Below are 15,648 nucleotides of genomic sequence, written 5' to 3'. Positions count from 1 at the left end.
GATAGTTTTACAGAGGATAGTGAGAAACCGACTAGCAACCACACAGAGCACCCTAGCAACTGCACAGTAAAGTGCTAAAAACAAAAACGTTGCAACTCCATGGCAACCACCCTAGCATAAAACCCGGTGACTTTTACATGAGTAAACACCACTTACCTTTTCTTCAGAAAAAAACAAACTGCTTCAACATAGACACAATATATTAGAGAACACCAAAATAGAACTAGCACACCTGCATGCACACATTACTGACATCACTTTTAGATTTGTGGCAGCAGCACATATCCTGAGTAAATCATTAATAAAACCACAATGCTAGCTAAAATAAATATGATATAGCTGTCAGTCAAAATAGGCCATGCTAGTTAATCTAGTATTGGTGAATACTGATGCTAATGGCCATTGTACAAAGTGTTTTATGATTAATGAAAGGGGAAACATGACTAATGAGTCACCAGTTTCTTTAGTGGTCAGTAACCAAAATTCTTTAAATACTGATACGGTTGGTATTTTTAAATGCTAAAACTGCTGTATTGCATAAAAAGGTAATTTAAACAAATTTCCATATTTATCATTGATCAGAAATACATCCCTCACTCCGAACTTACACCATTGGTTGGGTTATTGTTGCTATGCAACACCACTTAAACAAATGGACTGAAATTTAATTTGGCGTCACTGGTGGCACAGAAATACATACTGCCGCTTTAAATGCCATGTTCACTAAAAAATAAACATGTTTATAGATGCTTAGATGTAAATTCAAGATTGTGACAAATACACTAAAAATAAATTATACATATATTAGATCTGCCATTTCCATTATCTTAAATGTCATGCTCAATAGACAAGATGATTCCCCACAAAAAATAAAATAAAAATAAAATGTATTTATATATATATATATATATAAGCAAAATCAAATATATTTAGATAATAGTTATTATTTATTCAATTATTGCATTTGAAAGAGTGGCACAAAAAATTTCATTAGAATAATCATTTAAATTAATTCCATTAATAAAACTAAGTGTTCTTCCAGTCAAATGTTATTCAAAAATGTCTACAACCAAATTAAAACAAAGTATGATGAAACGCTTGTTTTTAATGTTTAGGTCAAAATTCATTACACACACGAATGAATTCTTACATTTTAATGGATGTTCTCAGCTTTAAAGATGCTAACCTGAGTCTTACATGCATTTTGAGACTAAGCTGTATTTTAAATGTGACATTAACTCCAAAATTTGGTCTGGTCTGAAAGCTGGTCATAAGAGGTATTGTTTTGCTCAAAGCTTTTGGCAACAAAACATTGAGCATCATGCGAATTACATCATTTTCAGGTATATCAAAGGGGAAATAATACTGAATCAACAATAGTGCAGATACCACAGAATCATGCAAACCATTTACAGTTGAAGGACTCAATCACAGGACAAAATATCTGCAGACATACTATAAATACAACTGAATACTGTATATTAAATACTGATGCATTACATATTAACATTTCAGATATATGCAGATTTAGGTTGCATATGTGGATTTGGAAATTAAGAAAATATTGGGTCACTTTTTCCAGGTATATGAGGTATATAGTAGTTCTAGAAATTGTTCAGTTTCCTTTTGTCTATAAACATCTGAAGTGGGTGAGAAGATGCATAAAACTCAGTAGGACAAGTTCACCCAAATACAACAAAAACATTTTCATTGTGCATTTTCATTACTGGCTGCCTCAAACGGACCTGCAGTGGAGATGTGGTGTGTACAGGTAATTTCAGAATTACCTTAATTATGAGTTTGCAACTATTAAAAATCACTTATATCTTTGTTAAACTCGTAATTGCTAAAATTTCTTTGAATTTTACCAATAGATATTTTTATATTCAGACATGACTGCAGCATCAATCAGTCTTCAACCTTTTGCGCAACTCTACAAAATGTCCAGTGATGTTCTACCGTGTTCTCATTGGCGCGTTCACTCATGTGATGCACCCGCGTGTTGCGAATTGTGAAGCCTTGCTTGGAGATGTACTCCACCAGATGCACCCGAAGGGAAACCTCTTGGTGGTAGTCACATGGTCCAAAGGTAAAAGACACTTGAAAGTCTCTGGTGTCCATCATGTGTTTATTCCATCTGGTGAAGTTGTTGGAGATGCCTTCAAGTAGCGCGTGAACTTTGGTGGTGATAGTGAGTTGGGTGATAATGACCGCCACCGGGTTTGAGTACTTGGACAGCTTACGAATACTTGAAAGTTCTACCACTTGCTCAAATGTGTCCAATGGATAAAGAGGTTTGGTGTCTCCTAAACAATGGATCAAGGGCTCGATCTGATAAAAGTCTGCTTCCTTCCGAAGGAGCTCTGTTTCTTTGAAGTCACATGGAAGTGTCAATTTCGAGGTTCGTAAAAAGTTCAAGATGTAACGGAATAGAGGACCATCTCGATCTATGAAATAGTTGCCCTGGGCATCTCGTGTGGTGGGAAAATCACCACGAAACATGGCACCCAACATTGAGTCCGGATAACGTTGGAGGGTGGAAAGCGATGTGGTGTACAAATGGCCACCAACATTTAGGGTAACCGTATCCATCATCTACAACAAAGAAGAACATAAACATTACATGCATTTTGTTCTTGCTGACAATGTCAAGATGGTGCTTGTACTGATGCTACAAACACTCAACAGATTACTGCTGAAAAGACCACTTTAGACTGGTATAAATTGCCACAAAGATCCATTGATTTGGTGTTGTTCTTGTTCCTGAGCCTTCAAACTTACATTGTTTCCCAGCAGAACTTAAACCCGCTTGGTTTTTCTAGTGAACTGTTTGACCATGGAAGATTTGTTGGGGTCCAGCCTCAAAAACAACATTTGCTGCTTTCAAAACCCTTAATAAGACTGATTTCTATGGAAACTCTAGTATGTAAACTAAAGCCTCATTCAGACTGTCAGCCTAATGCCAATTTTGTGCATATCCAATTGGAACCCAATCTAGATGACTGACTGTCCAAACAGTGTACCTGACTGTCTAAACAGTGTATCTGAACTGTTCATATTATATTTGTGTGTCCAGATGTGCTCTTTCGCTTTACGGAATGTGCATGGGTTTCTATGGCAATGATATTGCATTGTTATCCCTATGCTAAAAACAATAACACCAATACAATTTGCAAAACACATTGTCTTGCGATATGACAACATGTTGATGTCACCGTGTATTATATTTCGCTTTTTGAGGCATTGGCAGAAATGCAGGAAGCTGGAATGTGTGACTTTATTCTTTGCTGCCGTCTCCGTTGGGTTTCAAAACTCAAAGAGCACCGAATACTAACAGTATATTTAATTTTTGTGCTTGACTTGCACTTCGCAACAACACAAGCATGTTTTCTACAAAAGCTTCTAATGTGTTTTTTTTTACGTGGCCTGACCGACCTGATCGCTATATCCGATTGATTGGTCAGACTGAAACAGATTTCCAGGAATGAGATTTGAGAAGGACTCCAAACCACATATAAATGCACTTTAAAATGGATTTGCAAATTTTTTATTTCATGTAGTTTGTTGCTGTTCAGACCATCTAAATATGCACAAAAATCAGATTTGGGCTGACAGTCTGGACAAGGCTTAAGGCTACATTTACACTAGTGCATTTTTGTACTAAATAATAGTAGTTTGAAAACTCTGGGTTAGCATTTCAGTATAAACAGACCAAACTGACATTTTTTGTAAAAGATGACGTGGCTGCCCACATTTGCTCTGTGTATCCTTGACGACCATGTAAACAATAACATCATGCCCACTGAGTACCTGCCAGTGACTAGCAACCAGCTTCCTGTTTACACTTTTACACGCGTGCCCAGTATGCATGAATGTCATAGTCATGTGATATGCAACATACAAGGTTCTTTAATATGGACAGAGATTGTTTCTGAAACACAGTGAAAACACCATTGTAAATGAGGATCAACATTTTAAAAATGAAAACGCAATAGTGTAAACAGGGCCTAAGCTTCAGGAGGTATGGATTAAATCACCACATGAGTTTGGAATTCAACTATGTTCTTCATAAAACCTTGTTCTCAGACAAAATTGACCAATGGGATAGGACAAAATGGCTGACCCTCCAAGCTTGTTTTCATTTTATTTTGAGTCATTAGAGGTCGTGTTCTTAAGGTGGTAAGCAACCATTTAATAATGTCCTAGCAACTACCCAGAACACCCTAGCGACTGCCTACCAACAGCTAAGCCAGTGGTTCCAAATCATAGTCCTCATGTGAATATGCTTTTGAATGGTGCAAATGAGGTCTGATTTCACGTTATTTCACGTGAACCGCGCAGCTGTCATCCGGACTTTGGCTTCAGTCCAGAGTCTGCATTTATTTAAAACTTTTGCAACTACACCGCCTCAGAATGATTATGTCCACTATTTTATTTTACTAAGAGTTTCATATAGAATCTAGGGGGAAATCTATTAGACTGTGGCTGTCAAATGCGGCTTTACTGAGGTCAACTAGCCAGGCTCAAGCAAACCTAATCAAAACACTAGTAGCTACTTTAAAAAATGGGGTGGGGCTCAATATGTCCCGCCCTCTCTTCCTGTTTCATTTGAGATTACATCACCACATAGAAAAATGTTGCTTGTTTCATGGCACTTTAGGGGACCTATAAGTCACTGTCTTTTTTCATGATATGTCAATTATTTTATTAAAATATCTAAAAGCCACTAAAACAGCATTATATATTTTGTTGACTTGTATACTTACATTTACTCAAATAAAAAAGACAATAGAATACCCAAGACATGTCACTCGTATAGTTTTGAGTGGGGAAAAATGCAATGCTCAATATGGCCGCTCATTTGCAGGAAGCCTCGCGTTCTGAATGAAAGAGCCAATTAGCCTTTCGCCGAGCCCCGCCCCCTTAGTTACTGTTGCTACCTCCGACAAACAAATGGTCAAACACTACCCGCGCCACATATTGCCATGACGGGAAGAGGTATACCAGTGCATGTCAATGACCTTTTTTGGAGCAATACCTCCGCGATATCCTCCAGATTGAGGCAAAAGGGGTTACAGTATGCAGTGGAGGGATACATTCAAAATATAAAAATACGCAATGAAGGAGACACGTCTACTATCGAGGCTAATGCTTACCGGCCGGTCTCAACCGAAATCTGAGAAACCCCATGACCTGTACCTCAAATGCAACAGCACAGCCTTGTGGACCAGTCATGCTGGTCATTCTCTTTCATATGTTATGGTTTATTATTGTCTATTGTGAGTAGCGATTTTGTTCAAATACAAGGGTATGTTAGCTAGCTAAACCTACATGTGTGTCAAAGCCATTCAAAGCCAGCTAACATTTCTCTGTTGTTTTGAGAATCAGGATCAGAATGTTTTATTTCCATTGTTGATGAACAGAATTCACAAATAGAAAATTGCTTTTGCTTAAAAGGTGCATAAAAGATAAAATAATATATAAGGCATTCAGATATCCATTTTCTTTTATTTTTATTATCTGTAATGTTCGACGCATTTAACTGGGAGTGGGGCCGTCCACACTGTTTTATCCATTGTAGGCACCGCTCACGTTGTGTTTTTGGATTTGGGAATGGAAAGAACACAACTCCTCCAGACAATCTCTCGGGGTGTCTAGTGTCCGATTTACAAACGCCGTGGGCGCACCTCTTCACCATCTTGGTTGGAGTCAATGTTTGTCGGAGCTGCTCACATAGTAACGGTTGCTATGATGTGTGATTGGACAATGGCCGATCTGGGGGAGGGGCTGGAGAAAGGCTAATTGCTAATCGGTAAAGTCACTGCAGCTGCCGTTAGAAATCCTCATTGCTATAAATACAGTCAGCGCTCAGAGACACGTCCATAGTGTCACCGTGCCACCTGCCAATGATGTCATAACCCCTTGATTCTGTTTTTTTGTTTTTTTAGAAAACATCAAAAACCCCAAAGACGCTTTAATATGTTGTGCGTTTTAATTAACACATGAAAACCGAGCAGAGTAGCATTATAACAGAACTTTAGAACATCGGCTGTGGGGATGAAGACCACAACTCCCATGATTCCACACTCAGTCACGGTGTCATCAAACTACGCCTTTGTCTGTTTGTTTATTTTGAATGTGCCCTCCTGGAAAAAATAACATATTGTGCCTTTAACATAGAGGCTAACTTTATGCAACTGGTCCCTGATTCAGATAACCGGTTCGTTAGAAGAGAGCTACATACATGAACTGTGTTCTGATTGATATGATCCACTTCGGAATTTTCATTCATGGATTTCCACTACACCACCGCTTGCAGCGTCTTCACACACAGACGAGTGTGACATCATATACCTCTGTAAATAAATACAATTTTAATTCAAGTCTTGCAAACTTTAATGCCTTTTGGAATGGAACATATACACTTTTTCCGAACTGGAATCATGACAGAATATTCTGTGACCACTTCACAGGTCACTTACGATCAAATAGAACAATTGCCATACGTGAAAAGAGAAACATACTAAATGTGCATTTGGAGGTTGCAAGGACTGGAATTGAGAAACGCTGAGCTAAGCAATCAACATAAACAACGAGTAACTGTATCTATCTTCAACCCCCAAGAACATAAATATTTGATGTACAAAGCATTGAATGTGATTTTTTTTGACTAGAACAAGTTACCCCAAAGATCCATTGATTCAGGGCTGTTCCAGTTGTTGGACCATCAAAACAAAGCTGCACCGAGCAAAACGTCAACCAACTTGTTTTTTCTAGCAATGCTAGATGGCCACAGATGCCTGGAAAACAACATTTGCTGCTTTCAGCAGCACTAAAAATATCTTAGTTATATTAGAATATTAGTTTCTATGGTAACTCAAATATGATATACTGAGCTTCACATCAGTAGTATGGTAAATGTCACATGACAGGTTTTCAAATATCGTGTAACTCTCAGAAAAATTGAACCATTAGCTTAAGACAAAATGGCTGACTCTTCAAGCTTGTTTTCATATCCTCTTTGAATTATTGAAGGTCCTGTTCTTAAAGTGACAAGCAACTGTTCAGTAACTTCTTAGTTAACTACCCAGAACACCCTGGCACCTGTTTAACAAAAGCCCCTTTCACACATAAAGTCTTTATCGGTAAAGTACCATAACGATACCATGTGTGAACAGTAACTTTTCAAAAATATTGGTAAATTCCTTTCCAACAATTTATCAGTAATGGAAGTTGTAACATTACCAGTAAATTACCTAAATTATTTGTGTGTGAATGCATAATGAAGATTACCGGTATATGTGCATGTACAAGTTCAAAATGCGACGTAGGATGCCTACTCTGGGCCAATCATAACATTCTGATGCAGATGACACATTTACTCCGCACTGTGTAGTTCAGTTTGAACGATGTCTTTGGGCCAAAAGTGCTGCATGAATGTTTGGCACAAAAATTAAAACATCAAAAATGTTGACTGTGTTTACCCATCCATGTTTACACACACAACACTGCCATTTAGAGGTAATTTGTCTGGTTAAGGATGTCACAGAATTTACCAGTGTTTTTAAATGGATGTCTGAATGGTGCTTTACCGGTAATAAGACAGAATGTTGTTGGCTGTGTGAACAGTGCATTTTTGTATTTACCAATAAAGTGGTTCAGGTAACTTTATGGCAATATTCTAGTATTACTGTGTGAGATGAGCTAATATGTTGAAAACTATCGACAGCCTAGAACGAGGGTGACAAGACTCGGTCCTGGAGGGCTGGTGTCCTGCAGAGTTCAGCTCCAACTCAATCTCAATACACCTGCCTGGGAGTTTTTAGTATGCCTAGTAAGACCTTGATTAGCTGCATCAGGTGTGTTTAATTAGGTTTGAAGCTAAACTCTGCAGGGCACCGGCCCTCAAGGACCGAGTCTGGACAACCCTGGTCTAGCAACACCCTAGAAACCACACAAAACACTCTAGCAACTGCACAGCCATTAATCAACTTAAGGCGGGCATACACTGTTCGATTTCGGCAAGGTACCAACTCACACTGTAGGAGTAGATCGCTTGCCATGTAAAGTCAAAGCTCACGATTTTTATGCGGATGACACTTCAGTCCACACTACACGCCGTGTCACCATGGTTTCGTTTATGGTTTCGCGCACGCGCAGTGAGGTAAACGCGGAAAACGGTTCGTAGCCCTTCTTCAACAGTGCGATACCTCACAAGAGGCGACCAAAATTTCTAACATGTCAGAAATCCATCTGACCAACTGACTGCCGGTCGGGAGAGGTTAATCGCCTCTCATTTCCCCTTATACACTGCACGAACATTGCACGACAAACGACGCACGAAAATACTGAAAATCGGACCGACCCAAAAAAAGAGTCGCACGAGTCAGAATTCGGCTCAAAATCGGATGAAAATCGTACAATGTATGCCCGCCCTTAGATAACTGTGAACATGCAAATGTGATGTTAAATTATTGAGATATTAACTTAAAATATATCACATTAATATTTTATATCAAAAGGGGTCGGTTGACAAAAATATTTGTGAATACTTGCACTAGAATATCATAAAGACATGGGGGGTTTACTTGAAGGCAGGAAGCAATTATTTAGTAATACCCTAGGTCTTGCGTAGCCAGGCCTTCAAGGCCCACCCAAGAGGCTGTTTAACCGGCATGTCCAACAACTACTCACAGTTCGTTTGTTCATCATCAAGTTCCGCAGCATGGAAATGTTGCCACAATAGCAGACTGGTGTGAAAAACTCTCGGATGTATTTTAAAGATTATATGCCGCAGATTTTAAATATTTAACATACTTTTGAAAATCCAGTGTTAAATTGATATTCCTGTTCGTCACAGTTGTAAACATAACGGCTTTCTACTTTCGCCGTGGGTTTTGGCGCCACAGTATCTTTGCTTTCCAGACAGAACATTAAAGAACGCGGCAAACACATCTCACGGAAATCCTGTACAATTCAACCAATCCAATAACGACTTAAACACTATTCATCAGACAAACGTTTGTGGCCGTGATGTCTGAGGCTGAGACTAGTAATACCCTAACCACTACCTAGCAACACTCCAGAAACCAACAAAATAATTGTTTTTTTGTAATACTTTCATATATATATATATATATATATATATATATATATATATATATATATATATATATATATATATATATATACATATATATATATGGTAACACTCACTATACTCACTATTACCTAATTGTTTATTAGCATGTCTATTATTAACACATAGGTTGTTAATAATAGTTATAATGTAATTATTATGCATGACTGTATTCTACATTCCTAATGCTACCCCACACCCATAACTACATTAATAACTATTAATAAGCAGCAAATTGGGAGTTTATTGAGGCAAAATCATAGTTAATGGTTTGTTAATAGCGAGAATTGGACCATAAAATAAAGTGTGACCTATATATATATATATATATATATATATATATATATATATAGGTCACGCTTTATTTTATGGTCCAATTATATATATTGGTCCAATTATATATATAGCAAATATATATATATATATATATATATATATATATATATATATATATATATATAATATATATATATATATATATATATATATATATATATATATTTATATATATTTGCTCATAATTCTGTTTGTATTTATACAGTAAACAATTTCGACAGGGTTTGGGTTGAGAACCGCTGCTTTATTCCATCCGTTTATATATTTACCATGTCTGCCCAGTCTCCATTCTCCATGTGGCCAATGGTCCTTTTCAATGATGCAATGAATGACGCTCTCAGCAGCCTTTTTGGGGTAGAAACACTTCACCTGCAGCAAACTAAAGAAATATACACACTACTTTACAGTATAGACGACATTCAAGAGTAGTTGTGATGAAATCACCGTGGAAACATTAGAATCGTGAAATGAATGACGCACGTGAAGGACACCTAAGGATTTCCCAGCATCCCAGCACAGATTTTTACAACGTCTCAAACAGAAAAACATAAAACGTAACTAGCTACAGAAAGCAGCAATCTGCAGATACGGATGAAATTAATGATGATTAAAAGATGATGCACCACGCGCATAATTTATAGCCGCTGCGTGACGTCTTAATCAACACAACATGCGTAATCAACAATCTATCGCTTAATGCGAATAAAAACGGATAGCTTATATTTACGTTACCTCGTTGCAAATACGTTAAATCTCAGGGATTTTAGTCTCTGCTCCTCGTTCGATGGACTTCAGTTGTTTCTTCTCGTTTAAAGCATCTGGATTATGGAGGATAGGGGAAATAAACAGGGATAGTTTAGGGGTTTTTCGTTACTTTTTCAAAATAGAAGTAACATCTTGAAAGCCTTATGTTAAAAAGAGACTCGTTTGATTGAGTAAAGGCTGCAAAATAGCTGTATTTGTTTATGGATTCACACAGAGCAGGACGGATGAGAGGGACATCAGTGTGGGATGAGCGGAAATGACACACCCACGAAACAAGCCACGCCCATTACACAGATACCCGCCCTGTTTAAATCTATAACGGTCACCCAAAACATATAAATCAGCAGAATTTATACTGGAGAAGTTTATTATGATTATGACTAAGTGTAACATATTTATAAATATTTCCTTTGCCAGATTTGTTCCAGTATTTCACTATAATAAATAATAATAATATAATAATTATATATATATATATATATATATATATATATATATATATATATATATATATATATATATATATATACATATATATATATATATATATATATATATATGGTTACACTTTTAAGATCTAAATTGGTTTTGAGTAAATTAGATATAAACCATTACATTTCTGTGGAAATGATAATCAACTTTTTAAATAAATAACAACTGTAACAGACCTCAACTGTCATTATTTCTACCAATTTCCTTATAATCACATGGACTGAGACTGATCTCCTAAGATATATTTACGCAAAACAAATATCCAAAAAGTTCGAGGTCAATCAAATTGGATTGTTATTTTTTTCATTATAATTACTGTTTGTGTATTACTTTCAAGTAGGCAAAATATTACCTTACAAAACGGTAAATAAAATGAATTTTATGCAACTTTTGGTGTGACAGTTTTACAAAGCTCTCTTTAATGGCTATGCTTAATTTCAATACTGCAAAAATGTAAAAATATGAAAGAAATCACAAGCATTCTTACAACCCTTTTTGATAAAATGTTATTACTTTAGTTTACAGTATAGACTTTACAGCATAATACACATGGTTGGTTGTTTACAGCCATAATAAACACCAAAACCTCCTTTGGGGGTCGAAATGAGTAAATCATTTTAATGAATGAAGAGCCATGTAACAGAAAGACCTACACAAACATTCAAAGTCTTTTTGACGAAGGAGATGATGTCCTTGATTTGTGGTAAGGTATTGTCCTCCAAAATCTTGGCGTATGGCATTGGAATATCTACACCCATGACTCGGACTGCAGGGGCGTCAAGGTAACTGAAAGCGGGACCGACCTTGAATTAAAAAAGAAAAGAAAAGAAGAAGTAATAAATCACTTTACTGAGAAGAAAACGAAGATGGGTATGTTTGGAATGTCACACTCCCTAATCTTTATGAAAGTACAGGTGCTGGTCATATAATTAGAATATCATCAAAAAGTTGATTTATTTCACTAATTCCATTCAAAAGGTGAAACTTGTATATTATTTTCATTCATTAAACACAAACTGATATATTTCAAATTTTTATCACTTTTAATTTCGATGATTAAAACTGACAACTAATGAAAATCCCAAATTCAGTATCTCGGAAAATTTGAATATTAAGACCAATGCAAAGAAAGGATTTTTTGAAATCTTGGCCAACTAAAAAGTATGAAAATAAAAAGTATGAGCATGTATAGCACTCTATACTTAGTTGGGGCTCCTTTTGCCTGAATTACTGCAGCAATGCGGCGTCGCATGGAGTCGATCAGTCTGTGGCACTGCTCAGGTGTTATGAGAGCCCAGGTTGCTCTGATAGTGGACTTCCGCTCTTCTGCATTCTTGGGTCTGGCATATCGCATTTCTATGGGGTTAAGGTCAGGTGAGTTTGCCGGCCAATTAAGAGCAGGGATACACTCTAAAAAATGCTGAGTAGAGACTAATGCGTAGGACATTGGGTTGTTTTAACCGAAGTTTGGGTTGAAAATCGGTCTGGATTATAACCCAGTGGAGCTGGGTTGGGAACGTGGACGTGAAGGAGAGCATGCATGTCACCATAAGATTTTACCTTATCTGCACTTTTTGAGGTGTTAATAGACGGTTATGGTTATGTTACACTAATGCTAATTTGTTGACTTATTTTTCGCGGTTAAACTGAATGTACGTTAGTCTCCTAAAGGAAACGGCATTGTGTAGTAAAGACTATCATAATTATTGTGAAGATGTTGAAGTGGTAATTGTTAAAAGTATGTTTTACATATGATATTTCAGACTTGTTGAGCTCGTGTCTTCATTGTCCTCGAGCCGAGGGTTAAAGCAGGTGGGCAGGGTTTCATATTTTATTGAAGCACCCCTGGGCGCCGCCATTGGCTAGCGGACCCCCACCTGCTGTTAGTATTCCATGGACTCCCATTCATTTTGGCGTCACTTTGACAGCGAATAACTTTACATCTGAGGCGTTTAAAGACTCCATTTGTCCTTTAATTATTTCTAAAGAAACACGAAAATATATAAAAGGCTCCATTACGTTGTATCTTACGTTATGGTCCCATAGAAACAGTTTTGGTAAAAAAAAAAATAGGCTAACGATTGCGTCATAACCAGCGACTCTCTGTCGCACAGTAGAGAAATTACTGTATGAACAGGAGGAGAAGCTCGCAGGCAATCTTTAACTGTCTATGAGGCTATCGGGGGGAGGTGGGGAGTAAACTTCAGAATTCCTTCATGTTCTTTTTTTTTTTTTTTACTAAGACTAAATAATGTTGGTTTTGTAGATTTTGAAATCCAGAGACAAGATAACTTCATTCTGTTGTGTCCTCCCTGTTTACTCCACAATCTGATGCAACAGTGTGATTATATGTTCATAATGTCACGGTTGGGTTTGGGAAAACACAAAGAGAGGGTAGATCCAAATGCAGGTAAGGGTTTTTATTTAAACAGAGGGGTAACTACAAAAATAAACAGTCATGAGAGACAAACGTAACCAAAAGAGGGAACCGGATGAAACGGGGAACTCGGAAGAATGAGAAGGTAGAGGAAGTCTCGGGGGAACGAGAGCATGAGACACATAGGGTAAGGACTCCATGATGACAACAGAGAAAGACAGCTCTATATAGGGAAACTAATGACAGAGTATTGTCAACACCTGTGCGATTCTAATTGGAGTGCAATTACTGTGAAGACACAACCAGACTAGCGGAATTAAAGTGCCTATGGTGAAGTGCCTAAGGGGAAGTGAGCTCACTAGGGAACACCCAGGAAAACAAAGACTGGCAGCGTGACATTACCCCCTCCCTACGGAGCAGCTACCAGATGCTCCACCTAAACCCAGGAAAACCCCAACAGAAAAAGAGGCAGGAGGGAGGTGGAACGGCGGCGGACCAGGGGGAGGGACGGAGGGACAGAAAACAGGGACAGGAGCAACCAGGAGGAATGGAAAGGTGCAACACAAAACAAGGAGTCCAGGAGGGAGGCGGACAGGTGGAGGCTCAGGGGGAGGGAAGGAGGGCCAGACTAAACTAAAAGGAACAGACAGAAACAGAACTCAAAAAACACAAAACATAAGTCCATGAAGGGCATGTTGAGGCGTCCACCAGGACGGAGCAGATGACCACCACATCTTTGTGGTCGAGGCCGGAGTCCACCAGGGCGGAGCGGAAGACCACCACGGCCTTGTGGTCAGAGTCAAAGCCCTCCAGGGCGGAGCGGAAGACCACCACGTCTTTGTGGTCGAGGCCGGAGTCCACCAGGGCGGAGCAGAAGACCACCACGTCCTCATGGTCACCGCCGGAGTCCCCCAGAGCGGAGTGGACGACCACCACGTCCTCGTGGTCACCGCCCGAGTCCCCCAGGGTGGAGCGGACGACCACCACGTCCTCGTGGTCACCGCCAGAGTCCCCCAGGGCGGAGTAGAAGACCACCACGGCCTTGTAGTTACCGCCTCGGGAACTGTATCAGGCACCGCCTCTGGAACAGCCTCGGGCACCGCCTCGGGAACTGTATCGGGCACCGCCTCAGGAACAGCATCGGGCACCGCCTCGGGAACTGCATCGGGCACCGCCTCGGGAACTGCATCGGGCACCGCCTCGGGAACTGCATCGGGCACCGCCTCGGGAACTGCATCGGGCACCGCCTCGGGAACATCATCGAGCACCGCCTCGGGAACAACATCGAGCACCGCCTCGGGAACAACATCGGGCACCGCCTCGGGAACTGCATCGGGCACCGCCTCGGGAACATCATCGAGCACCGCCTCGGGAACAACATCGAGCACCGCCTCGGGAACCGCATCGGGAACCGCATCGGGCACCGCCTCGGGAACAGCATCGGGCACCGCCTCGGGAACAACATCGGGCACCGCCTCGGGAACAGCATCGGGCACCGCCTCGGGAACTGCATCGGCCACCGCCTCGGGAACTGCATCGGCCACCGCCTCGGGAACTGCATCGGGCACCGCCTCGGGAACTGCATCGGGCACCGCCTCGGGAACTGCATCGGGCACCGCCTCGGGAACAGCATCGGGCACCGCCTCGGGAACAGCATCGGGCACCGCCTCGGGAACAGCATCGGGCACCGCCTCGGGAACAGCATCGGGCACCGCCTCGGGAACAGCATCGGGCACCGCCTCGGGAACAGCATCGGGCACCGCCTCGGGAACAGCATCGGGCACCGCCTCGGAGACTGCATCGGGCACCGCCTCGGCCTCCGGAACATTAGCGGGCACCGCATCGGGAACGGCCTCGGCCACCGCCTCGGCCTCCGGAACAGCAGCGGGCACCGCATCGGGAACAGCCTCGGCCACCGCCTCCGGAACAGCAGCGGGCACCGCATCGGGAATGGCCTCATGGACGGCAGCCGCCCGCTCGGGAACGTTCTCCGGGTCCTGAGGAACAGTAGCTGCCTGTCTCCTCCTCCGCCCTCTACGATGGAGAGTCGGTGGCGTTGAGTCGGCCATCTTGTGCTGTGGTGCTGGGCTGGCGGCCATCTTGAGCTGTGGCGCTAGGCTGGCGGCCATCTTGGGCTGTGGGGCTGGGCTGGTGGCCATCTTGGGTTGTGGGGCTGAGCTGGCAGCCCTGTCTGGAAACTCTGGTGTGGTTGTTGCATTCCACTGAGCACGATGGTGCAGGTAATTGGTAAACCCCCAAAAGTCCAGGATCTCTAACCCCTTCATCTCCCATTGAGGTAAAGGATCATCCAGGCAATTATTAAACCAATCCTTTAGTGCTGCATCATTGTAACCTAACCCGACTGCCAAAGTCCAAAACAATTGCGCCAGGCCACCCACCTCCCTTCCCTCTTGATGAAGGGTGGTTAAGTTCCGGAATCTCCCCCTCCGTTCCTCCATGGTGGCTGGGGAACCGATTCGAAATCTCACACCGCTGGATCTAGGCATGATGGAGTCCTTCTGTCACGGTTGGGTTTGGG

General features: G+C 40.8%; 1 protein-coding gene across 2 annotated transcripts; it reads right to left on the bottom strand.

The window, feature by feature from the left end:
* Nucleotides 1-1,085: 1,085 nt before the first annotated feature.
* Nucleotides 1,086-14,032, bottom strand: LOC127986971 (BTB/POZ domain-containing protein KCTD6-like). Of its 2 annotated transcripts, XM_052589251.1 has the most exons (4): nt 11,386-14,032; nt 10,208-10,293; nt 9,745-9,854; nt 1,086-2,595 (listed from the first exon to the last, which is right to left on the bottom strand). In XM_052589251.1, the coding sequence occupies exons 3-4, from the start codon at nt 9,769-9,771 to the stop codon at nt 1,909-1,911; spliced, it is 714 nt and encodes a 237-aa protein (XP_052445211.1). In that variant the 5' UTR covers nt 9,772-9,854; nt 10,208-10,293; nt 11,386-14,032; the 3' UTR covers nt 1,086-1,908. The 2 variants fall into 2 exon arrangements, with proteins under 2 accessions (XP_052445211.1, XP_052445210.1); XM_052589250.1 differs by lacking the exon at nt 11,386-14,032 and having other exon boundaries at nt 10,208-10,510.
* Between the last annotated feature and the right edge of the window lie 1,616 nt (nt 14,033-15,648).

The sequence above is a fragment of the Carassius gibelio genome, chromosome B22 (assembly GCF_023724105.1).
Source record: "Carassius gibelio isolate Cgi1373 ecotype wild population from Czech Republic chromosome B22, carGib1.2-hapl.c, whole genome shotgun sequence".
NCBI classification, from domain to species: domain Eukaryota; kingdom Metazoa; phylum Chordata; class Actinopteri; order Cypriniformes; family Cyprinidae; genus Carassius; species Carassius gibelio.
The sequence above is the reverse complement of the archived record's forward strand: the minus strand, read 5'-3'. Positions and strand labels throughout refer to the sequence as shown.

Bases quoted from the DNA above. Each gene is read 5' to 3' on its own strand.
- LOC127986971 (XM_052589251.1), bottom strand. From the start codon at position 9,771: ATGGAGAATGGAGACTGGGCAGACATG. The intron at 2,596-9,744 runs GTAAATATATAA...TCTTTGTTGTAG, and splicing joins ATGGAGACTGGGCAGACATG to ATGATGGATACGGTTACCCT.